This window comes from Oryctolagus cuniculus, chromosome 20 (assembly GCF_964237555.1).
Source record: "Oryctolagus cuniculus chromosome 20, mOryCun1.1, whole genome shotgun sequence".
Lineage (NCBI taxonomy): Eukaryota > Metazoa > Chordata > Mammalia > Lagomorpha > Leporidae > Oryctolagus > Oryctolagus cuniculus.
This window is the reverse complement of record NC_091451.1, coordinates 37,001,581-37,026,088: the sequence shown is the minus strand read 5'-3', so window position 1 is coordinate 37,026,088 and position 24,508 is coordinate 37,001,581. Positions and strand designations below refer to the sequence as shown.

The 24,508-nt window shown below is 42.5% G+C and overlaps 1 protein-coding gene across 5 annotated transcripts in view; it reads left to right on the top strand.

Annotated features, from left to right (window-relative positions):
• Nucleotides 1–200: 200 nt before the first annotated feature.
• Nucleotides 201–24,508, top strand: part of CATSPERB (cation channel sperm associated auxiliary subunit beta) — a 112,283-nt gene continuing 87,975 nt past the window's right edge. For 2 of the 5 annotated variants that reach the window (XM_051826124.2, XM_051826122.2), the window contains exons 1-5: nt 201–375; nt 6,273–6,351; nt 10,946–11,034; nt 15,804–15,944; nt 20,899–20,959. In XM_051826124.2, coding sequence (XP_051682084.2) covers nt 6,273–6,351; nt 10,946–11,034; nt 15,804–15,944; nt 20,899–20,959 — 370 coding nt within the window. In that variant the 5' untranslated portion in view covers nt 201–375. Of the gene's footprint in view, nt 376–1,528; nt 1,730–6,272; nt 6,352–10,945; nt 11,035–15,803; nt 15,945–20,898; nt 20,960–24,508 lie in introns of all 5 variants that reach the window. The other 3 variants (XM_051826126.2, XM_051826125.2, XM_051826123.2) reach the window with 2 other exon arrangements.

Sequence of the window (24,508 nt, the reverse complement as noted above, 5' to 3'; positions counted from 1 at the left end):
CTGTGCTCCACAACCACACTGTGACTGAGTTACCATGTAGCTCATTCCGTGAAGGTTTCTGGGCCTTCCTAGACGTGTGTTATATTGAAGACGATAGGTTTGGAGACTCCGCGTCTCCAAGTTTGACAGGAAATGACCTTTGGTGCTCTGCAGGTGGAGGCAGTTGACCTGAAATTCCAACTGCCCGTCCTTTAGATTTTCCAAGCAGGCTTCTGTACTTGGTAGCAGCTGATTGGCTGCTATCAAAGTTGAGTTGGACTGCTAAGCCAGTCAACTGTGAAAACTCAGCTCAGGATTCAGAGTCTTCTTTCTCAGTCTATACAGGAAGAATACTTGGGAAAGAAAAGTGCAACTAACTGGACATCCCATTAAGAGGTATTTACAGTAAGAAACATTAAAATAAGGGCCCTACTGTAATATGAATTTACAATACAATCACTATCCCATGATAATGGGGTAACTACAAATGATCTAAATGGGGAGAAGTCGACGTCTTCTTTGTGGGAAATTCCCAATGTTTATGTCCAAATACAAGACTTGTAACTGAAAATCATGTAAACTTAAACCCATGACAATTAAATAGAAACGATAACCAGAGGTAATTTATGTGCTATGAGGGAGTGTGATGAGAATAAAGAAGTTGCTGTGATGTATAAAGTTATGCATTCAGAGGTAATATTTATCAAGTGCTTACACTGTGTAAAGTTAGATGTTTTAGGGGTATTGTTCATTTAATTCCCCAACAACATTGTGAAAAGACTATTATCCCCATGTTACTAAATAGAAGATGTGTGGGAAGCAGCTCGTACTAGACTGAGTTACTGGAATTAAGACTTATTCTATGCATCTGCTCTCCCACAATATGGCGCTGGGAAAGAAGAAAACAGCTTCTACCCAGCTGCCTCCAGTTCAACCAATAAACAGCAGGACCTGCTCCTGATTGGAGGAGAACAGCGTACTCGGCGTGTGGGCAGCCGAGTTGGGATTGGTGGAAGAGGACTATAAAGGAGGAGAGAGACAGCATGCACCAGGAACATCTAAGGGGAACATCTAGCTGAAGGAACACCTGTGCAGCCCCCGAGAGAGCCGGCCGGCGGTGTGCCGCTCCCCTGCGGAAGTGGGGAGTGTGGCCAGGGGGAACTGCCCTTCCACGGAGGTGGAAGGGACAGTAGCCAACCCGGGAAGAACCAGCAGCAAACCCGGGGAGGGCCGAGCAGACAAAAGAACAGTGCAGGGTCCTGTGTCGTTCCTCCACGAAGAGGGGGAGCGACAAAGATGCAATCAAAGAAGTTGTCAACCAATATTTCTTTTTTAAAAAAGATTTATTTATTTATTTGGAAGGCAGAATTACAGAGAGGCAGAGGCAAAGGCAGAGAGAGAGAGATCTTCCATCCACTGGTCCACTCCCCAAATGGCTGCGATGGCCAGAGCTGGGCCAATCATAAGCCAGGAGCCTGAAGCCTCCTCCAGGTCTCCCACGTAGGTGCAGAGGCCCAAAGACTTGGACCATCCTCCATTGTCCTCCCAGGCACATCAGCAGGAAGCCAGATAAGAAGTGGAGCAGCCAGGACTTAAACCAGTGCCCACATGGGATACTGGCACTGCAAGCAGCAGTTCCACCTGCTACGCCACAGCGCCGGCCCCAGGAACAAATATTTCAGTGGCCAGAGATGATCTTGGGCTAAAGTCTGTGCCTTTTCTCCTATCATGTGATGACCACTCAAAGAAGGTAGGACCAAATTGAGAAAACTTAATACTGAAAGAAAAATGAGGATATTGTATGTGTGGGGAAGAATGATGGTGGACAATTTAGAAGTTTGGGAGAAAGGTCAAATATCATATACTTAATCTATTTTAGTTTCTAATTTTTTATTTTGTGGAATCTTTGTATGCTAATAAGATCTATTGAATCAAGGGACCTTGGTTCTAAGGCCATATCTGTCATTTGCTAGGAATGAATTTGAATGTTTTACTTAATGGCTCATATATCAGCCCTAAGGTACGTTCCATCTCTAGTCTATAAGTAAATCAATACAGGCTGAATGTTAGAAGGAAGGGACCTGCAAGCAGTACCCAAGCTACAGAGAGCCCGACCATCACTCCTTGGCCCTCCTTCCCCTGAGTTCCCTCCGTCAGGTTTCCTTTCTTTAATGAGAGTTTTTGAAAATATTTCAAAGTAAGTTTTTAGTTCTTTGTTCAAAGATAGACACAATCAAATACAATCAAACGAAATTGACATTTTTAAACTTTTATTTAATAAATATAAATTTCCAAAGTACAGTTTATGGATTACATTGGCTTTTCCCCCAACCCACCCGTAACCCTCCCAGCTCCCGCTCCCTCTCCCATTCCATTCGCATCAAGATTCATTTTCAATTCTCTTTATATACAAAAGATCAAATTAGTATAAATTAAGTAAAGATTTCAACAGTTTACACCCACACAGAAACACAAAGTGTAAAATACTGTTTGAGTACTAGCTATAGCATTAATTCACATTGTACAACACGTTAAGGACAGAAATCCTACATGAGGAGTAAATGCACAGTGACTCCTGTTTTTGACCTAACAAATTGACACTCTTGTTTATGGCATCAGTAATCACCCTAGGCTCTTATCATGAGTTGCCAAGGCTGTGGAAGCCTTTTGAGATCGCCGACTCCGAACTTATTTAGACAAGGTCATAGTCAAAGTGGAAATTCCTTTCTCCCTTCAGAGAAAGGTACCTCCTTCTTTGATGGCCCGTTCTTTCCACTGGGATCTCACTCACAGGGATCTTTCATTTAGGTGTTTGTTGTTGTTGTTTGTTTTGCCAGAGTGTCTTGGCTTTCCATGCCTAACATACTCTCATGGGCTCTTCAGCCAGATCCGAATGCCTTAAGGGCTGATTCTGAGGCCAGAGTGCTGTTTAGGACATCTGCCATTCTATGAGTCTGCTGTGTATCCCGTTTCCCATGTTGGATCATTCTCTCCTTTTTTTATTCTATCGGTTAGTATTTGCAGACACTAGTCTTGTTTATGTGATCCCTTTGACTCTTAGACCTATCATTATGATCAATTGTGAACTGAAATTGATCACTTGGACTAGTGAGATGGCATTGGTACATGCCACCTTCATGGGATTGAATTGGGATCCCCTGGCACGTTTTTAACTCTACCATTTGGGGCAAGTCAGATTGAGCGTGTCCCAAATTGTGCATCTCCTCCCTCTCTTATTCCCACTCTTATATTTAACAGAGATCACTTTTCAGTTAAATTTAAACACCTAAGAATAAATTGTGTGTTAATTACAGAGTTCAACCAATAGTATTAAGTAGGACAAAAAAATACTAAAAGGGACAAAGTATTAAGTTGTTCCTCAACAGTCAGGGCAAGGGCTGATCAAGTCACCGTTTCTCATAGTGTCCATTTCACTTCAACAGGTTTCCTTTTTGGTGCTTGGTTAGTTGTCACCGATCAGGGAGAACATATGATATTTGTCCCTTTGGGACTGGCTTATTTCACTCATCATGATGTGTTCCAGATTCCTCCATTTTGTTGCAAATGACCGGATTTCATTGTTTTTGACTGCTGTATAGTATTCTATAGAGTACATGTTCCATAATGTCTTTATCCAGTCTACTGTTGGTGGGCATTTGGGTTGATTCCAGGTCTTAGCTATTGTGAATTGAGCTGCAATAAACATTAAGATGCAGACAGCTTTTTTGTTTGCCAATTTAATTTCCTTTGGGTAAATTCCAAGGAGTGGGATGGATGAGTTGTATGGTAGGGTTATATTCAGGTTTCTGAGGAATCTCCAGACTGACTTCCATAGTGGCTTTACCAGTTTGTATTCCCACCAACAGTGGGTTAGTGTCCCTTTTTCCCCACATCCTCGCCAGCATCTGTTGTTAGTAGATTTCTGTATGTGAGCCATTCTAACCGGGCTGAGGTGAAACCTCATTATGGTTTTGATTTGCATTTCCCTGATTGCTAGTGATCCTGAACAGTTTTTCATGTGTCTGTTGGCCATCTGGATTTCCTCTTTTGAAAAATGAAATTGACTTATATTTCTTTAATTGGATATACACAAGTAAATACCATCAAATGAAATTGGTTTATATTTACATTATATTTATTTGAGATCATTGAATTGGCACACATTGAGGATAACTCAATGGGTCATTCACACTGGAGACCTGAAGCACAATACCCTCCAGGCAAACGGATGAGAGAAATGGACAGGTTCTGCCAGCAGTATTCTGTTGTTAATGTGAATATTTAGAAAAGTAATTCAAAATTTTTCTGGTTAAGGACAGAAGAATGTATATGAGAATCTTTAAAAAGTTCACAAAGAATGCTTATTATACATTTAAATGCATAACATGAAAATTATGAAAAATATATTTGAATCTTAAAAAAATTTTTGCATTAAAATAAACTTGTCTTTTAATTGCTTTTTCTACAAAGTTTCTGAACACTTCATAGTTTTAATGTACTATTTGCTTTCTTTTCACTTGTGAAAACAAGATGTTTTCTCAGATGACTAAAAACTGTATTTAAAAAAATTGCTCCTGGGTGGTCATGGTTAAGATGCCACTTGGAATTCCTGCATCCCATATTGGTGTGCCTGGGTTTGCTCCCAATTCCAGCTCTCTGCTAATGTGCACTCTGGGAGATAGCAGATGATGGCTCAAGTACTTGGCTACCTGCCACCCATGTGGGAGACCTGGACTGACTCCCTGGCTCCCCAGCTACAACCTGTTCCAGCCCTGGCTATTGTGGGCATTTAAGGAGTGAACCTGTGGGTAGAAGATTCTCTCTCTCTCTCTCTCTCTCTCAAATAAATAAAAAATACATAAATTACATTTTTACAAATTATCTCCAACAATGTGACAAAAATGATGAATTAAAAAACCCAGCAAATATTTGTACTTCTATTGTCAATTAAATATATTTAATCAAGCAAGCCATTTTGAGAGAAGGAAAACTAGCTAAATTTAATACTCAGCAGTAGTTACAGCTGGCAAGTTAGTCTAGGCCAGCTGCAAATAGTATAAAAGAGACAAAGGACTTTTATTTAGTTATTACAGCAAAAGCAGCGGCCAGAGTGCCAATGCAAAGTACACTCCCGTTCTCCCTGCCCCACCAGTTCCGCAGAGGTGAAATCCATCGTGGGTGCTACGTGAAAGGTCTTCAGAGACTCATGGACAATGTGCATTACGAAAAGACTATTCATGCATTTCAAAAAAAAATTTGCACCAAAATAAATTTCTATTTTCACACACTTTCTTGGATCTGCCATAATAAAGTACCACACAGCAGAAATTTAGTTCTTTTCATTCTAGACGTTAAAAGTCCAAGACCAAGGGCTGATTTCCACGGAGGGCCCTGGGAAAGGAATCTCCTCACACCTCTCTCTTCCCTTGGCTCAGAAACGCTGTCTGTTCTTGGGTCTTCACTTTGTCTTCCCTCTGTACCTGTCTTCTTTGAAGGACTGGATCAGACTGGATTAGAGCCCAGAGTAGTGACCTCCCTTTAACGTTATCACCTCGTTACAGACCCTCGTGCCAAATACAATCGCATTCTGAGGCACTGGGGTCAGCATTTCAACACACGGACTTTGGAGGTACACAATTCCTTCCACCATAGATGTTCACACAAATAATGGGGTGCATTGCAGCAGAGAAACACTGTTAGATTTGTCCTGGAATAAGCCTGCTGTGGTCCGTGGTGGCTTACTTCATCCCTCAAGCCTGGTGGCTGCAAACACAGCTCGGGAAAGCCAAGCTGAAGAGCGGCCAGAGCTTCGCATTCTTGGCAAACCCAGCAAGAACAGGCAAGAACACGCAGGACCACAGGGAGGTTTTTCTCCCAAAATCAATCAAAAGATTACATTGTTATAGCTGTACCATTCTTAGAGTCTTCTATCAATTCAAGTCCTGTTTTATGTGACTAGATAACAGATGTCACCTCTCCAACAGTGATCTACATTGAAGAACAAGCTACCTAAGCCACATCTGTTTTCCTAGTTGGCAATAATTATATTTATAAAAAAAGATTCAAATATATTTTTCATAATTTTCATGTTATGCATTTAAATGTATAATAAGCATTCTTTGTGAACTTTTAGTACCAATATAGTCAGCTATTATGTTGCCTGATTTTGTCACATGATGGCAAATATTTTAACTTGAAGAGATAATTTCCTTACTACTTTGTAGTCATTCACAGGAGAAGAAACTCAAAAATATGTGCACAGTAATTGAAATAATTCTCATTTATTCCAACAGATGGAATCACCATTTATATATGTTATCATTTTACTTTTGAGCATATTTGAATCCTTATCAGGAATAGATTACAATAAAGGTAAGTTTCAGACTCTGTTATTCTCTGTTTTCTTCATAAGAGTTCTCATTTATATTCCTTCCTCATTTATACTTAAAATATTTTTTCAGTATTTCTTTATCTTATCGTCCTCTTGTTCCCAGGTACTAGCTTCTAGTAGCATCATTGTGAAACCACTGTTATTAAGCTGTATACGTAGAGACTTTTCTGTTGTCACACTATTTCATCACTTGTAAGTCTTGGAAAATTTAAATAGCATTTTATATTTGTAAAACTTTAATTATTTGAACAGACATTTTTAAATTTTCCTCCATGAATAGTTGCATGTACTATGAATTGTACACCCAATTACAAGGCTAGCAAATTGAAACTGAAGAGAATTTTCTGAAAGTAACACACCAATTGAATCAGTCAGTAGGATTTTTATAGTAGAAAAACTTATAAAGGAATAAGACAAACCTTCCATTTGTGCAGACTTCCTAGATTCTTCAGCACCCTAAAATGCGACCTGGGACATAGAAGATGCTCAAAAACAAGGCTGACTGAGTAGATGGAGAGAAGGATTGGGCCTTGTATTCACAGATGTGTTACAGAGTTGGGTGAATTCTGGGATGACCCCCGTGATAGTTCTCATATTGTGCTACAAATGGATGACACATACATGGTTATAATCTAAGAAGAGAGATTCACAGAAAGTCAGGAGACTTCAGAAATGAGAAGTTACTTCCAGCTGTGTGGGGAGGGAAAGGCAAAGAGAGAAGACCAAAGATTTTGTACAGAAGAAAGCAATCACTCTAGGTTCTCCAAATGGGTAATATTGGTGCACACGTATGGAGAATTCTATAACGACATCAAGTTCTGCCAAGACGGCAGAGTAGGTGATGAGCAATACCATGGAAGTGTGAAATCACAGAACAGGTGAAGGCACAGGATATGTGAGGGGATGGGAAACACTTCAGTTTGACTGGAATGAAGGTGTGGAAGAGAGAATTTTTTTTTTATTTGACAGAGTTACAGACAGTGAGAGAGACAGAGAGAGAGAGGTCTTCCATCCATTGGTTCACTCCCCAAATGGCCGCTATGGCTGGCACTGTGCCGATCCGAAGCCAGGAGCCAGGTGCTTCCTCCTGGTCTCCCATGCGGGTGCAGGGCCCAAGCACTTGGGCCATCCTCCACTGCCTGCCCGGGCCACAGCAGAGAGCTGGACTGGAAGAGGAGCAACTGGGACTAGAACTGGCACCCATATGAGATGCCGGCGCCACAGGGAGAGGATTAACCAAGTGAACCACGGCGCCGGCCCCGGAAATATTTTTAAAAGATAGCAGGTTGCCACACATAGACGTATTGAATGTCAGGCTAAGGAGTTTGGGCTTTAGGCGCTATGCTGGAAAAGCATTTAAGATTTCTGGGTAGGGGAGTGACAAAGCTCTAGTTCAGGAAGGTTAATATGGGGGTATAGAGGAGGAAATACTTTTCCTCTCCCCACATAGTTTCTGTGGCTGGGGCCTGTGAATTCAACTGGCAAAAGACAGATTAACAAGAGAAAAATTACACAAATTTTATTTGATGTTTTTTACATGGCATGAGAGACTTCGTAGAAGTCAAAACCCTCCAAAAATGATTATACTCAAGCGTTTATATACCAATTAAAGCAAGAGCAATTAATTGTGGGAATGGGCAAAGACAAAGGAGGAAGATTCAGGTTAGGGACAGTAAACTGAGGGGAACTGATAAAATACACAAAGGCAATTAGTAGAGGACAAGGTTATCTTGGTAGGGTTTGTTTGCACACATTCAGTGTCAACTGATCATTTCTGGTGCTAAAATAAAAAAAGCTGCAGACTGGGCACCATTTCTTACAGGAAACTTAGGGCCTGTTTGTAGGTTGAAGAGGGGAAGGCAGAGCCCTTCCTGCACCTACTGATGCTCAGCTGTCTTCAGCTCAAGATAATGAATACGCCCAAGAGGCATATTTGGGGGTGCATGCTCCGATCTCTTGCAACAGCGTTATATGAAAAGGGTGGCCGTGGCTCAATAGGCTAATCTTCTGCCTTGAGGTGCTGGCACACCGGGTTCTAGTCCTGGTCGTGGCACCGGATTCTGTCCCGGTTGCCCCTCTTCCAGGCCAGCCCTCTGCTGTGGCCAGGGAGTGCAGTGGAGGATGGCCCAAGTGCTTGGGCCCTGAACCCGCATGGGAGACCAGGAGAAGCACCTGGCTCCTGCCTGCGGATCATCGCGGTGCACCGGTCACAGCACGCCGGCCGTGCCGGCCATTGGAGGGTGAACCAACGGCAAAGGAAGACCTTTCTCTCTGTCTCTCTCTCTCACTATCCACTCTGCCTGTCAAAAATTTAAAAAAAAAAAAAAGTGGTAGAGAGATATGGGAGGCGTTTTGTTCCTTCTGGTGTCAACATCATTGCTGTAATTGAGTGACCGTAAATATAGAAACAAAAAGATTTCGCAAATGGCACTATTCCTGCGTTCATCCTGGAGTAGTTTTCTTATTCCAGTCAGAGCAGACATTCCATTAGTAATTACATGTGTGTGGATTCCCTTGATATTTGTATCATGATTCTTGTTAAATTAGTCACATACCGTTAAAAATGAATTTCTCTTGCCTGTCTTTCCTTTACAGGCTGAAAAAATAGAATGGTTTCTGCATTTCATTATTAAAGAATAATCTAACAAATTCTATAACTTCAGAATTTCTTATACTTTATTCATTTGAGAAGCATAGAGACCGAGACATAGATAGAGAGCTCCCATCCACTGGTTCACTCCTGGAATGTCTGTAGGTTAGGCTGGGCCAAAACCAGAAGCTGGGTAGGCAATCCAAGTCTCCCACATGAGTGGTGGAATCCAATCACTTCGGCCATCTCTGCTGCCCCCTAGGGTCTGCACTAGCAAAAAGCTAAAGTCAGGAGCCAGAGTCAGATGTTGAACCCAGGCACTCTTCCATGTGAAATGTGCATCTTTTTTTATTTATTTAAAGATTTATTTATTATTCGAAAGTCAGAGTTACACAGAGAGAGGGGAGGCAGAGAGAGAGAGAGAGAGAGAGAGAGAGGTCTTCCATCCACTGGTTCACTCCCCAGATGGCTGCAATGGCTGGAGCTGCACTGATCCGAAGCCAGGCGCCAGAACCAGGAGCTTCCTCCAGGTCTCTCATGCAAGTGCAGGGGCCCAAAGACTTGAGCCATCTTCTACTGCTTTCCCAGGCCACAGCAGAGAGCTGGATCAGAAGTGGAGCCGCTGGGATTCAAACCGGCGTCCATATGGGATGCCAGCAGTGCAGGCAGCGGCTTTACCTGCTACGCCACAGTGCTGGCCCCCAACTTCCTCCTCTGGGGTTGTAGATGGGGAGGGAGAAGCTTCCCTAACTGATTCTAAGGAGACCATCTGACAGCACACTTTCTGGATCCAGCAGACCCTCAGCCTTGGGTACTTGGAAAGAGCCTTTTACAGCCCCTCGGTTCTATTAATTGCCAAGAATGTCTTATCCATGGTCCTAAGAAAGGCAGGAGCTTTTCTGTACCTGTTGGTCATTTATTCCTTGGTCAGCTCCTAAACTCCAGTTAGGCCTTCCAGTTCTTTCTGCTGAGATCCAGTTGCCACTCAGACCTTTGAGACGAGACCCTACACGAACCCAAGTTGGTTCTTTCTCACCCGTGCTCTGTCTCTGGACCACAGGAAGCATTGGAGCGTCTTCTACCCCAGCAATTTTTGATTGTGCAGGATTCCCAACATAGCCACCACTTTCTCATCAAACTGCCTCCTGTTCTGTGTACCAATTTATCTCTCGTCCTTTAGATTTTCTAAGCAGGAGTCTGAGTGCATGGCCCAAACACAGCTACACATGTTGGTTTTGTTAGTGTACCCATCACAGCCTCTCCCTCAGACTCCTGCGCTCCTCCCAACGTCTTCACATCAGGAGTCCCCATCAGAACACAGGCACCCTCTCCAGTCTCTTGTGCCTGCTGACCCCTTTACACCAAGAGTGAGGAGCTTGGGTCTAAACAGGTTTGGGTCTGCTGCTCAGTTTTGTGACATCAGTTAGCATGGGCTATGTTCTAGCTCAGTGTTTCCGCCCATCTTCCTTTCTAGTTTCCTGCAATCCTGTTTTTAAAAAGAAAAAAGAAATGGAAGACGTGAGTTTCATCTGAGGTCAAGTGAATTTAAAATACAGACTTCTAGGGGCAGGTGTCTGGCCCAGTGGTTAGGATCTCCCTGTGATGCCCACATTGCATATCAGAGAGGCGGGGTTCCAGTGCCTGCTGTGCCAGCTCTGCCCCCAATTCCAGCTTCCTGCCAATATGAACCCTGGGAGGCAGCAGATAATGGCTCCAGTGCCTGGGTCCCTGCCACCATGTGACAGACCTGGACTGCATTCCTGGCTCCCAGCTATTGCCGGACACAGTGGGCAAGTGGGAATAAGCAAATGGGAGAGTCTCTCTCTCTCTCTCTTTCTCTTTCTCCCCCCTTCCAAATAAAATAAAAATTTTAAATATGTCTATAATTATAATTCTTTTATAAATATTTTGTATTTAAAAATGTGATACTTATGATGAAAATTCTTCTATTAATGATCTAAAATGCATATTTTTTTATTATTTAGGTGATATGGGGAAACACTTTGCTTGTTCTAGCCAAGGGTTCCCCAAAGAAAATGAAATGATCAAGTTGTATCTGTCCACAGAGAACTTGGTAAGGTCCACTAACTGCATGGTTACCACCCTTTACGTTCCTTTTAAGTCCGTGTGTACAACCACAGCACTCTGCCCTTTAAATACCATCTACTGTGTTCAGGCTGGCGGAGGGGACATTCTTTTATTTACTTTTTAAGATTTAATTTATTTATTTGAGAGATAGAGTTGCAGACAGAGAGACAGACAGAGAGAAAGGTCTTCCATTTGCTGGTTCACTCCCCAAATGGCCACAACGGCTGAAGCTGGGCAGATCCAAAGCCAGGAGCCAGGAGTTTCTTCTGGGTCTCCCATGTCAGTGCAGGGGCCCAAGCACTTGGGCCATCTTCTGCTGCTTTCCCAGGTGCATTAGCAGGGAGTTGGATTGAGAGCAGAACAGCCAGGACTCAAGCGGGCATGCATTTGGGATGCCAACACCACTGGGGGAGGCTTAACCTTCTACGTCGCAGCACCAGCCCTGTTTGTATTTATTTGAAGGGCAGAGAGATAGACAGACAGACATAAATCCCAGCTGCTAGCTCACTCCCCCAAGGCCTACAGTAGACAGGACTGGGCCAGACCAAAGCCAGGAATCAGGAACTCAGTTCAGCTTCCCACAGGGACAGCAGAGCTGCAGGTACATACGCCACCATCCACTGCCTCCCAGGGCATGAATTTGCAGGAAGCCAGATTCAGGAGTGGGATGGGAACTGAGCCTACTCACTCCAGGGTGGGATGGGGCCTCCCGAGTGATACCGTAACGGTTAGACCACACACCCACCCTGGAAGATGGCGCACTATATAAACAGTAACCTTTCCTATCCTTCCTATTTCATGTCCCCTTCAATCAGTGAACTATTTCATCCAGCCTTGAGCACTGTGGGAGGTTTTGTGCGCATTTTTTAAATGGTGCCTCCTCCCTCTCTTTTTAAAAAAAAATTGACTGTAATAATCCTCATTTTTTATGGAGCTGATTTGTCCTTTTGAAGTCTGACAGATGTAGCCTGTTAAAGTTACCTCACATGACCTTGAGAAAGAATCTTTCCTTGTATTAGGAGTACCACATTGCAGTTCTCATCTGGGGTAAGGGATGGTATGATCCTTTGACTCAAATAATGGGAGACTTTTTAAGAAACACAACAACATTAAATAAAGCATGGTAGTAAGATACCCATACAGCAAACAATAACAAAAATGTAATTAAAAATGCAGATTGTCTGAAAGTCTATGATAAATATAATAAACACAAAGAAAAGCACCCCTCAAAGACAAGTGTCTCTATCCCTAAGTCTGTTTTGAGTTAGGCCCCAGGTCCTTTTATTTTTTAATGATTTTATGTATTTATTTGAGAGGTGGAGTTACAGACAGAGAGACGGGGAGGCAGAAAGAGGTCTTCCATCTACTGGTTAACTCCCCATGGCCACAATGGCTGGTGCTGAGCTTATCTGAAACCAGGAGCCAGGAGCTTCTTCCAGGTGCAGGGGCCCAAGCACTTGGGCCATTTTCCTCTGCTTTTCCAGGCTATCAGCAGAGAGCTGGATTGGAAGTGGAGCAGCTGGAACTGGATGCTTGATATGCCACACATCTAGTTAAGATTTTGTAATTACAGTTATTATGAAGTGCATGCCCTTTGAGTCAAAAGTGCCTTTCTGGGCCAGCGCCATGGCTCACTTGGTTAATCCTCTGCCTGCGGCACCGGCATTACATATGGATGCCAGTTCTAGTCTCGGCTGCTCCAATTCCTATCCAGCTCTCTGCTATGGCCTGGGAAAGCAGTAGAAAATGGCCCCCGTCCTTGGGCCCCTGCACCCACATGGGAGACTCAGAGGAAGCTCCTGGCTCCTGGCTTTGGCTCAGCACAGCTGCGGCCATTGCAGCCATTTAGGAGTAAACCAGCGAATGGAAGACCTCTGTCTCTGTCTCTGTCTCTCACTCTCACTGTATGTAACTCTACCTCTCTAATAAATAAATAAAAATATTTAAAAAAAAAAAAAAAAGAATTGTAACCTACTTTTTAAAATGGTTGTAGTATAGAAGTTCTGGTAATGGAATAATTAGGAATAATGACCAATATTTGTATAGTGTTTATGTGTATCAAGTATCTTTCTAAGTTTTATGTTCATTATGACATTTACTCTTCACTTGAACTCTTCCCTGGGATAACTACTGCTGTCCTTTGCCCTGAAGATTCTGCCACCAAGCTCCTCATCTCTCTTCCCTGCTTTATTTTATTTTGCTTTTATTTTGTCCCCTGCTTTATTTTGTCATTTATTCTGTATCTATTTTTAAAATTTATTTATTTATTAGAAAGAGCTACACAGAGAGAGGAGATGCAGAGAGAGAGAGAGGTCTTCCATCCAGTGGTTCACTCCCAAAATGGCCGCAATGGCCAAAGCTGCGCCGATCCAAAGCCAGGAGCCAGGAGCTTCCTCCAGGTCTCCCACATGGTTGCAGGGGCCCAAGGACTTGGGTCATCTTCCACTGCTTTCCCAGGCCATAGCAGAGAGCTGGATCGGAAGAGGAGCAGCCAGTATGAGAACCAGTCCCCATATGGGATGTTGGCACTGCGTGTGGCGGCTTTACCTGCTACACCACAGTGCCGGCCCCCTGTATCTATTTTTCTTGTACTGTCTTTCCCGTATCCAGCTCCCAATCCATCCATCCAGTCTGTCTCGCTGCCAACCCCCACTAGAAAGCAAATTCACAAGGGCAAGGATTCTGTTTTGTTCATGTCTGTATCTCCGGCAACTACAGCAGAGTAAGGCCTCCATCTATTTCAGAATGAATGGGTTTCCTGACTTTTTAGATAGGGAAACTGAGACTGAAACCTGCCCGAAGTGATCGTAACTGTTGGGAAAACTAATCAAGGCACAGCTCTGGGTATCTGCCACTTGTTGATTTTCAGTGAAATCTAATATTCATGATTGCTGCATTTTCACATACCTTCTCAAAATTGGGAAATAGAGCCAATAAAAATGCAGGAAGGTCAGGGCTGGTGTTGTGGCTCAGTGGGATAAATCACCGCCTGCAACTCCAGCATCCCATGTCAGTGCCAGTTCAAGTCCCGGCCGCTCTGCTTCCAAGCCTGATTCTTGCTCATGTGCCTGGGACAGCAGCAGAGGGTGCGGAGGATGACCCAAGGGCTTGGGCCCCTGCCACACATGTGGGAGACCTGGAGGAGGGTCCTGACTCCGGTGTTGGCCTGGCCCAGTCCCAGCTGTCATGGCCTTTTAGGGAATGAACCACCAGACAGAAAATCTTTGACCCACCCTCTCTACATATAATTCTGTCTTTCAAATAAACAAATAGATTTTTTTAAGTGCCAGAAGATCATCTTTTTAATTAATTTTTATTTACATAAGGGGAAAAATTTCATATATTTCATTTCATATATACAGTTCTAAGCATATCATGTTACTCCCCATCCTATCCTCATTCCTTTCTTATTTTTCTCTTAATTTTTACAATGACATACTTTCAATTTACTTTATAATCATAAGCTTGACCCTCCACTAAATAAAGAATTCAACAAGTAATAAGTAGGGTGAAAAAACACTGTTACTCAAGAGTGTAGACCAGGGCTATAAACAATAATCAAATCTAAAAAATGTGAAAATGACCACTCCACTTAGTGAAGTAAGCCAGTCCCCAAAAGACAATTATCATGTTTTCCTTGATATGTGGTAACTAATATAAACAGTACCAAAAAATATAATGTATAAGAATGAAATTGACACTTTGAAGAATATCATCTTTACCTTATACATTGCTTCCTTTTTTATTTAGGCACAAAAGAATGATTTTAATAAAATCAGAATTGCTAGCATGTTGCATTGATCTTGTGTTTATTAACTGTAATTCATTACCATTGCTGTGACAGACAAGGTTATCATAAGGATGACTGGAAGCCTTTATGACAGTAACATAAGCCCCACTGGGTTTTGAAAGTGTTCATTTAAAAAATAGATCTTTTCTTCCTAGCCAGAGTTGGGAATAAATTTTTAATGTATTTATTTATTTATTTATTTATTTGAGAGATAGAAACAGAGATCTATCATCCATTGGTTCAGTACCCAAATGCCCACAACAACCCAGAGCTGAGCCAAGCCAAAGACAGGAGCCCTAAACTCAATCTGGGTCTCCCACTTGGGTGGCAGGAAACCAAGTACTTGAGCCATCACCTACTGCCCCCCAGGGTTTATGTTAGCAAGATGCTGAAATCAGAAGCAGAGTTGGACTTGCTATGGGATGCGGACATCCAAGAAATATCTTAACTGATGCACTGCTGGCTCCTCAATATGGGAATTATTAGAGAGCAGTCTTTGGAAACATCTACTATTCACAGATTTCTCTTCATTTTTATATTTTTAAAAGCCATTAATTCCTCTTTTTAAAACTTATTAATTTATTATCTGAAAGGCAGAATGACAGAGAGAGAGAGGGAGACAGAGAAATCTTCCATCTGCTGGTTCACTCCTCAGATACCTGCAAGAGCCAGGGCTGGGCAAGGTCAGCAGCCAGGGGCTCCAACCAGGTGTCCCACATAGCAAGCAAGGACCAAGTACTGAGCCGTCCCTGCTGCTTCTCAGGGTGTGTCCCAGCAGGTAGCTGGATAGAGAGCCGAGGCAGGACTCCACCCCAGGCTCTCCGGTGCGGGATGCAGGTGTCGAAACAGTGGCTGAACCCCGGGACCACAAGGCCCATCCCTCATTTTTGAGTTAAAGTAGCATCCCCATCCCCAGCAAATGATCATGACTTACTGTTTTTTCTCTCTCTCTCTCTTTCCTAAAGAAAATCCAGTGTTTTTTCCAAACTGAAAATGAGCTATCTTCAAAGGATGTGATAAGTGTGTTCACATCAGGAGGACTGGCACCCAGCTTGGGAATCATAAATAGTACATATAATGGCATCTTCCACTTTAATTTAACTTTGGTAATTGCATTTTATTTTATTCTTTGCTATGTTAAAAAGAGGCATACTATTCCTTACAGGATATGGTTTTAAAAATAAGTAGTTTCTATAATATTCCATCTATATACATGTTAAACTCAATAGTACCATGTTGTACATTTTACTTTGAATAGTCATATTTTTAAAAGAAAGTGAAAGAAGAAATAATATACATTGTTTTACTATTTACCTAAATATTTACTGTTTCTACCGTGCTTCACCCTTTTCTATAGATGCAAGTTGACATCAGATATTAATTTCTTTCAACTTGAAGAATTCTCTGTATGACCTGCTGACAATCAATTCTCTCTGGTTTTCTCCCCCTGAAAATGTCATTCTTTTCTAGTGACAATTTTGTTCAAATATATTCATATACCCTACAATCCACTTGTTTAAATTATGTTACTCATTGGTTGTGAGTATATTCACAGTTGTGCCACATCACTACTGTCTTAACTTCAGAACATTTTCATCAACTGGAAAAGACACCCCGCACTCTGGAGCAGGCCCCATCTCCCTTCACCCTCAGCCTTGGGCAATCACTAGTCTACATTTCCCATTAGCCAAGTGTGTTCAAGATCCATTCATGTTTTGCACGTACCAGTAAGTCATTCCTATTTATGGCTGGATAATATTCCATTGTGTAGAGACCACGTTTATCTGCTCATCAGTTAATAAACATTTGGATTGTTCTACTTTTTAGCTATTATGAATAATGCTACTGTGAAATTTGCATACAAGTTTTTATATGGAAGTAGGCCTTTATTTCTCTTGGATGTTGGGTCCTATAATAATTCCATGTTTAACTTTTTGCAGAACTGCCAGGCTGTTTTCCACAGCGGTTGTATTGATTTATATTTCCACCAACAGCTTATTTGGGTTCCAATTTCTGGACATTTTCCTCAGCCTTTATTATTATCTTTTTGTTATAGTCATCCTAGTAGATCTGAGGTGCTCTCTCATTGTGGTTCTGATTTGCATTTCCCAAATGACTAATGATGTTGCGTATTTTTTCATGTGTTTGTTGGTCACTTGCATATCTTATTTGGGGAAATTTCTGTTTCTATTATTTGCCTGTTTTCAAGATCCAAACTCATGAAGATTATACTCCTATGTTTTCTTGCAGGCGGTTGACAGGTATAGCTTTTATGTGTGCATCTGTGATCCATTTTGAGTTCATTTTTGTAAACGATGTGAGGTAGGGGTCTGTATTCATTCTTCTGTGTGTGGATATACAGCTTTTCTGGTACAATTTGTGGAGCAGGCTGTTATTCTATTGTTATCTTTGTTGAAAATCAGTTGACCATGGCCAGTGCCATGGCTCACTAGGCTAATCCTCCACCTGCGGCACCAGCACCCCGGGTTCTAGTACTGGTTGGGGCACCGGATTCTGTCCCAGTTGCTCCTCTTCCAGTCCAGCTCCCTGCTGTGGCCCGGGAAGGCAGTGGAGGATGGCCCAAGTGCTTGGGCCCTGCACCCCATGGGAGACCAGGAGGAGGCACCTGGCTCCTGGCTTTGGATCAGCACAGCGCGCCGGCCGTAGCAGCCACTTGGGGGGTGAACCAAGAGAAGGAAGACCTTTCTCTCTGTCTCTCTCTCTCTCTCTCACTGTCTAACTCTGCCTGTCAAAATAAAAATAAAAATAAGTTAAGAAAAAAGAAAATCAGTTGACCATAAACAGGGCTTGTATCTGGATTCTCAATTCTATTACATTGAGTTACATGGTTGTCCTTATGCTACATGTTGCTTTGATATTGTTAACTTTGTATTAAGTTTTGAAATCAGGAAGCAGAGTCTTCTGTTTTTCAATACTATTTGTTAGTCTAAATCCCTTGTGTGTCCATATCAAATTTAGAAGAAACTTGTGAATTTCTACAAAGAGCCAGTGAGGATTTTCATAGGGATTGTGTTGGATCTGCAGATACACTGGGGTAAGAAGTCTTTCAGTCTATGAATGAGGGATATCTTTCTATTTACTTTGTTCTTCTTTTTTTCATTGATGTTTAACACTTTTCAGAGTATAAGTTTATACATCTCTTGTTAATTTTATTCCTAATATTTCATGCTTTTGATGCTATTAAAATGGAATTTCTTCTTTAATGTCATTTCCAGATTGTTTACTGCAAGTGTAGAGAAAGGCAATTGGTTTTGTGCATTTGTTTCGTGTCCAGCGATCTTGCTGTCTTGCCTGTGAGCTCTCGGAAGCTCTGAGGATAGTCTTGAAAAACTCAGAATTCCTGGTTGGCCATTTTCTTTCAGCATTTTGAACATGTTATTCTAATGTTACCTGACACCATTGTTTCTGAATGAGAAGTCACCTGTGAACTTTATTATTGTCCCTTTATGTGATGTGTCATTTTTTACCTGGAAGTTCTTTCAGTATTTTTTTTCTATCTACCCAGCTAGGGTCCTCTGGGCTTCTTGGGTGTAAGATTGCCAGATTTGGAGTCTCCTGCCATTATTTCTCCAAATTGCTTTCTGTTCCCCCCTTTTTTGTCTCTCGCTGGGACTCCAGTTATGCACATTGGAAATTCATGATATTGTCCCACAGGTCTCTAAAACTGTTCTTATTCTTTAATCATTAGTATCTTTTTTAAAATAGTAATACTAGTGGCTATAACTCTAATTTTGCTTATTCTTTCTTTTTTGCCATCTCCAACCTGCTATTAGACCTGTTCAGCAAACATTTCACTTCATTTATTATACTTTTCAGTCTTATTACACCCAGTTGGTTTTATTTTTATATTTGTCACTTGTGCTTAGGGACTCTCTATTCATTCCCTCATTAGCACAACATTTTCCTTAAACCTATGTGCTTATTTTTAATAACTGCCTTGAAGGCTTTGTCTGTTTATCTGGACTCCATCATTTTACTGTCTACCTTTTTTTTTAACATATTAGTTACATTTTCTTGTTTTTCTTCATGTCTTACCATTTTTGGTTGAAAATAAGACAATGAAAAGAAAACTGGACATTGGAAAGAAAAGGCTGTAACCACTCTGGATTCTGTCACACTCTTCTGAGAAATTACTATTACTCTACAAAGCAGACAACTTGCTCTGGCAGAAACTGTAAACTACCTAACCCCTGGTTCTGGCAGCTCATCTGTACTTAGCTCTTTTAGCCTTTATGCTAATTTTTAAAATGTTGTTGGCTGGCCTGTGGCGCCTTGGGCTAAAGCCCTGGCCTGAAGCGCCTGCATCCCATGTGGGCGCCAGTTCTAGTCCCGGCTGCTCCTTTTCCAATCCAGCTCTCTGCTATGGCCTGGGAAAGCAGTAGAAGATGGCCCTAGTGCTTGGGCCCCTGCAAACACATGGGAGACCCAGAAGAAGTCCCTGGCTCATGGCTTTGGATCGGCACAGCTCCAGCCATTGCGGCCATCTGGGGAGTGAACCAGTGGATGGAAGACCTCTCTCTCTCTCTTTCTCTCTGTCTCTACCTCTCTCTGTAACTCTGTCTTTCAAATAAATAATAAAAAAAATGTTGTCTTCCAGGAGTGTCCCGTGTGCTTGTGTTGCTCAGGGATTTGGGCAGACTTTATATTTAAATCTTAGAACTCTGCATTCTTGCAGTTTCTGTGATCCTAGGATTTCCTTCTTAAATTCTCAAATGATCTGCCAACCCCAAGCTCTGTCTCTGGATATACAAAGCCTGTAATGCTGCAACTTTCTGATACTTGTGTTGGCTGTATAGTGTTCCATTATGTGGCTGTATCATTATGATGATGGATAAATAATTTAATTATCTCCAGTCTTCTGCTATGAGAAACAATGATGCAAAAATATCCTTGAATTTATCCAAATGAAATGAAACCAGCATATGAAAGAGTTATCTATACTCCCATGTTTATTGCAGCTCAATTTATAACAGCTAAGATATGGAATCAACACAGATGTCCACTAACTGATTACTGGATAAAGAAAATGGATTCACACACACACTATGGAATACTAGTCAGCCATAAAAAAGAATGAAATATTGTCTTTTGCAACAAAATAGATGTACTGGAAACCATTATACTTACTGAATAAGCCAGTACCAAATGGCAAATATAATGTTTTCCCTAATCTGCAGTAACTAATAGAGTACAAAAATATGTACTGTATTTGAGCAAAATTTTGACATTTTGAAATTTGGTTATTGTTTACACATTGTCTCAACTGTTGAGGAACAGTGTTTTTGTTTTTGTTTGTTTTTCTTCTGTTTGTTGAATTCCTTACTTAGTGGAGGGTTAAGCTTATGGTTGTAAAAGTTAAAAGAATAAGAAAGGAAGGAGGAGGGAGGGTGGCAGTGTGGACAGGAGAGAGGGTAGGGTGGGAAGCATCACTGTGCTCCTAAATTGGTATAAATTGTTTACCTATGTAAATAAAATATTTTTAAAAATCCTTGGGTACATTTCAGTTCACATATTAAGAGTATGTGAGGGGCCGGCGCCGCGGCTCACTAGGCTAATCCTCCGCCTAGCGGCGCCGGCACACCGGGTTCTAGTCCCAGTCGGGGCGCCGGATTCTGTCCTGGTTGCCCCTCTTCCAGGCCAGCTCTCTGCTGTGGCCAGGGAGTGCAGTGGAGGATGGCCCAAGTGCTTGGGCTCTGCACCCCATGGGAGACCAGGATAAGTACCTGGCTCCTGCCTTTGGATCAGCGCGGTGCGCCGGCCGCAGCGCGCTGGCCGTGGTGGCCATTGGAGGGGAACCAATGGTGAAGGAAGACCTTTTCTCTCTATCTCTCTCTCACTGTCCACTCTGCCTGTCCAAAAAAAAAAAAAAAAAAAAAAAAGAGTATGTGAGTTTAATGTAGGAAAAATTCCTAACATTGGAGTTGCTGGGTAAAGGGCATATGCATTAAATGCTTTTGTTTATTTTTTTTAAGGATAAAGTTTCAATGCCAAAATAAGTGCTACTATTAACATTTTTTTCTTATGTCTTCTTTATTCAAGTTCAGTGATCAAGTGCTCTGGTTAATTGATATTCCTAGAGAAAACATCACAAGAAACACAGGTAAGAGTGATCTGAGTTAACCCTTTTACTCGTGGGCCTAGTTTGCCAAATTTAGCAGGTAAAAAGCATTCATTATGTTAAAATGATTCCCATTTTCTCATGTAAATGTCCTACATGGTTGGTTTTTTTTATTTTTTTTTTATTTTTTTGTTTTGTTTTTTTGACAGGCAGAGTGGACAGTGAGAGAGAGAGAGACAAAGGTCTTCCTTTTCTATTGGTTCATCCCCCAATAGCTGCTACAGCCGGCGCACTGCGTTGATCCGAAGCCAGGAGCCAGATGCTTCTCCTGGTCTCCCATGGGGTGCAGGGCCCAAGCACTTGGGCCATCCTCCACTGTACTCCCTGGCCACAGCAGAGAGCTGGCCTGGAAGAGGGGCAACTGGGACAGAATCCGGCACCCTGACCAGGACTAGAACCCGGTGTGCCGGCGCCTCAAGGCGGAGGATTAGCCTAGTGAGCCACGGTGCCAGCCCCTACATGGTATTTGGAATATACTTGCTAAAAGTATTTGTAGCTTATTTGAAATTCAAATTTAATTGGGCTTCTTATACTTTATCTAGCAATTCTATTATATATGGATTTTTCTAGCATACATATGTTTATATTATCCTTCATTTAAAGTAAACCCTTTTTTTTCAGAAATTAGAATTGCAGTACTAATAAACTTGGGCAGCAGTTAATTTTGTTGAGACTGAATCATTCATCTTAAATCTTATAGGCTATAATAGCTTTTGTGTGATTGTATTGTGAAATCTATTATTGTTATGTGGCAGTGTTGCATTATATGCTACTGTATAAATCCAGATGGAAATAGGAGAAAAGCCAAATTCCAAGAGTTGTGAGTATTGAACTAGAGGATATTCAGGCATAAAATGTATCCCTAGGGCCAGCACTGTGGTATAGTGGGCTAAGCCTCTGCCTGCAGTGCCAGAATCCCATATGGGCGCCAGTTCAAGTCCTGGCTGCTCCTCTTCTGATCCAGCTCTCTGCTACGGCCTGGGAAAGCAGTAGAAGATGGCCCAAGCCCTTGGGCCCCTGCACCCACGTGGGAGAGTGCTGGGAGAGTGGGATGGGGGTGTTTTATAGGCCAGTCTTTCTGATGTAGTTAAAGGACATCCCGAACTGTGTGCCCCACAGAGTGAAGATGGGGAGGTGAGAGTAAGCCTGAGATGATAGAAAAGGTTCTACAGATAAGGGGACATCAAGGATAGCAGTCTGCAGCAAAGCCCCAGTGCTGATGCCTGACCTGGATCCTGTCCCGACCTTTACCCTTTTAGCATCTCATTTTATTAAATTGGCCTTATAATTAGAAATTTTCGTGATTTTTTTCCAGGAATTCATCTTGGAAATCATACTTTTTGTAAAAATGTAGCCTAATTCTCATTAACATAAAGTTGAATGCTATGTTATTATGGCTGCCTGATATGATATTGACATTGAAGCGACAACGGAAGGAGTGAACATGTTGTTTCTACTGTTTATTTACCCACTTTACTTTCAAGATGTGTTGATGCTGAGGCTTCTCATGCAAGTACAAGGGTGATCTGAGAACTCAAGTATTTTATAGAAAAAGATCAGTGCTGGCGCCGCACCTCACTAGGCTAATCCTCTGCCTGCGGCGCTGGCACCCCAGGTTCTAATCCCCAGTCGGGGCACCGGATTCTGTCCCAGTTGCTCCTCTTCCAGTCCAGCTCTCTGCTGTAGCCCGGGAAGGCAGTGGAGGATGGCCCAAGTGCTTGGGCCCCTGCACCCACATGGGAGACCAAGTGGTATAGTGGGCTAAGCCTCTGCCTGCAGTGCCAGAATCCCATATGGGCGCCAGTTCAAGTCCTGGCTGCTCCTCTTCTGATCCAGCTCTCTGCTATGGCCTGGGAAAGTAGTAGAAGATGGCCCAAGCCCTTGGGCCCCTGCACCCACGTGGGAGAGTGCTGGGGGAGTGGGATGGGGGTGTTTTATAGGCCAGTCTTTCTGGCTTCGGATCGGCGTGGCCATTTTGGGGGTGAACCAACGGAATAAGGAAGACCTTTCTCTCTGTCTCTCTCTCTCTCTCACCGTCTAACTCTGCCTGTCCAAAAAAAAAAAAGAAAAGTAAAGAAGAAGATCAGATAAGCTCTGCCTCTCCTGACAACTCCCTGGACTGAGTAAAAAGAAATATATTTGTTCTAGGAATGCAATAGAAGGAGTGGATGGGCTATGCAGAGAGTTATATGCCAGAAAATAAAGATTTAGGGGAAAAGAGGCCATATATGCTCGTTCATTTTTATCTTCTGCCATTCCATGAATTTGAGTACTTTATGCTGATGCTCCTTAACTTGTGACTGGGCTACATCCTGATAAATCCAATGCAAGTTGAAAATATAAGGAGGCTGGCATTTTGGCACAATGGGGTAAGCCGCCTCCTGCAGTGCTGGCATCCCATATGTGCTCTGCTTCGAGTCCCACCTGCTCCACTTCCAATCCCTGCAAATGCACCTGGGAAAGCACTCTGGCTTCTGGGGAGTGAACAGCAGATGTCTGCTCTCTGTCTTCATGGGCTTCATGTTAAGTCATTTGTAAAGGCAGAGGATACTGGTACTCACAGCACAGTGAGAAATCAGTGAATTAATACGAATGATCCCTGACTCACATTACAAGGTTTCAATTTACTATTTTTCTTTTTTAAAAAAATATTTATTTATTTATTTGAGAGGCAGAGTGACAGAGAGGCCATGGCAGAGAGAGAGACAGAGAGAGAGAGAGAGAGAGACAGAGAGAGAGAGAGGTCTTCCATCTGCTGGTTCACTCCCCAGATGGCGGCAACAGTCAGAGCCGGGCCAATCTGAAGCCGGGAGCCTGGAGTTTCCTGTGGGTCTCCCATGTGGGTGCAGGGACCCAGGTGCTTAGACCGTCTTCCACTGCTTTCCCAGACCATTAGCAGAGAGCTGGTTCGGAAGAGGAGCAGCCGGGACACAAACAGGCGCCCATATGTGATGTGTGCACCATAGGCAGAGGTTTAGCCTATTGTGCCACAGCACCAGCCGCCTGGAAATGTCTCTTAATTAGTATTTGTAGACCTTTTACATGTAATGTAATTGCTGACATATTAGTATTAAAATCTACCACCCTGTAAATTATTTTCTATTTGTTCTGTCTCTTCTGTTTTACTTTTTCTCCCTTTTTCTGTCTTTATTCATATTACTTATTTTGACAATTGCATACCTCCACTATTGACTTATTATTTTTATCTTAAAAAATTATTAGTGCCTACCCTAGGGTGTACACCATATATCTCTCCAATTTTCTCTGTAATTCTTTCAAGTAAAAATATTTTTATTTATTTTACTTGAAAGTCAGAGTTACACAGAGAGAGAAGGAAAGGCAGAGAGAGAAGGAGAGGCAGAGAGAGAGAGAGAGAGAGGTCTTCCATCCACTGGTTCACTTCCCAGATGGCCGCGACAGCCGAAGCTATGCCAATCCAAAGCCAGGAGCCGGGAGCTTCTTCTGGGTCTCTCATTTGGGTGCAGGGGCCTAAGGACTTGGGCAGTTTTCCACTGCTTTCCCAGGCCATAG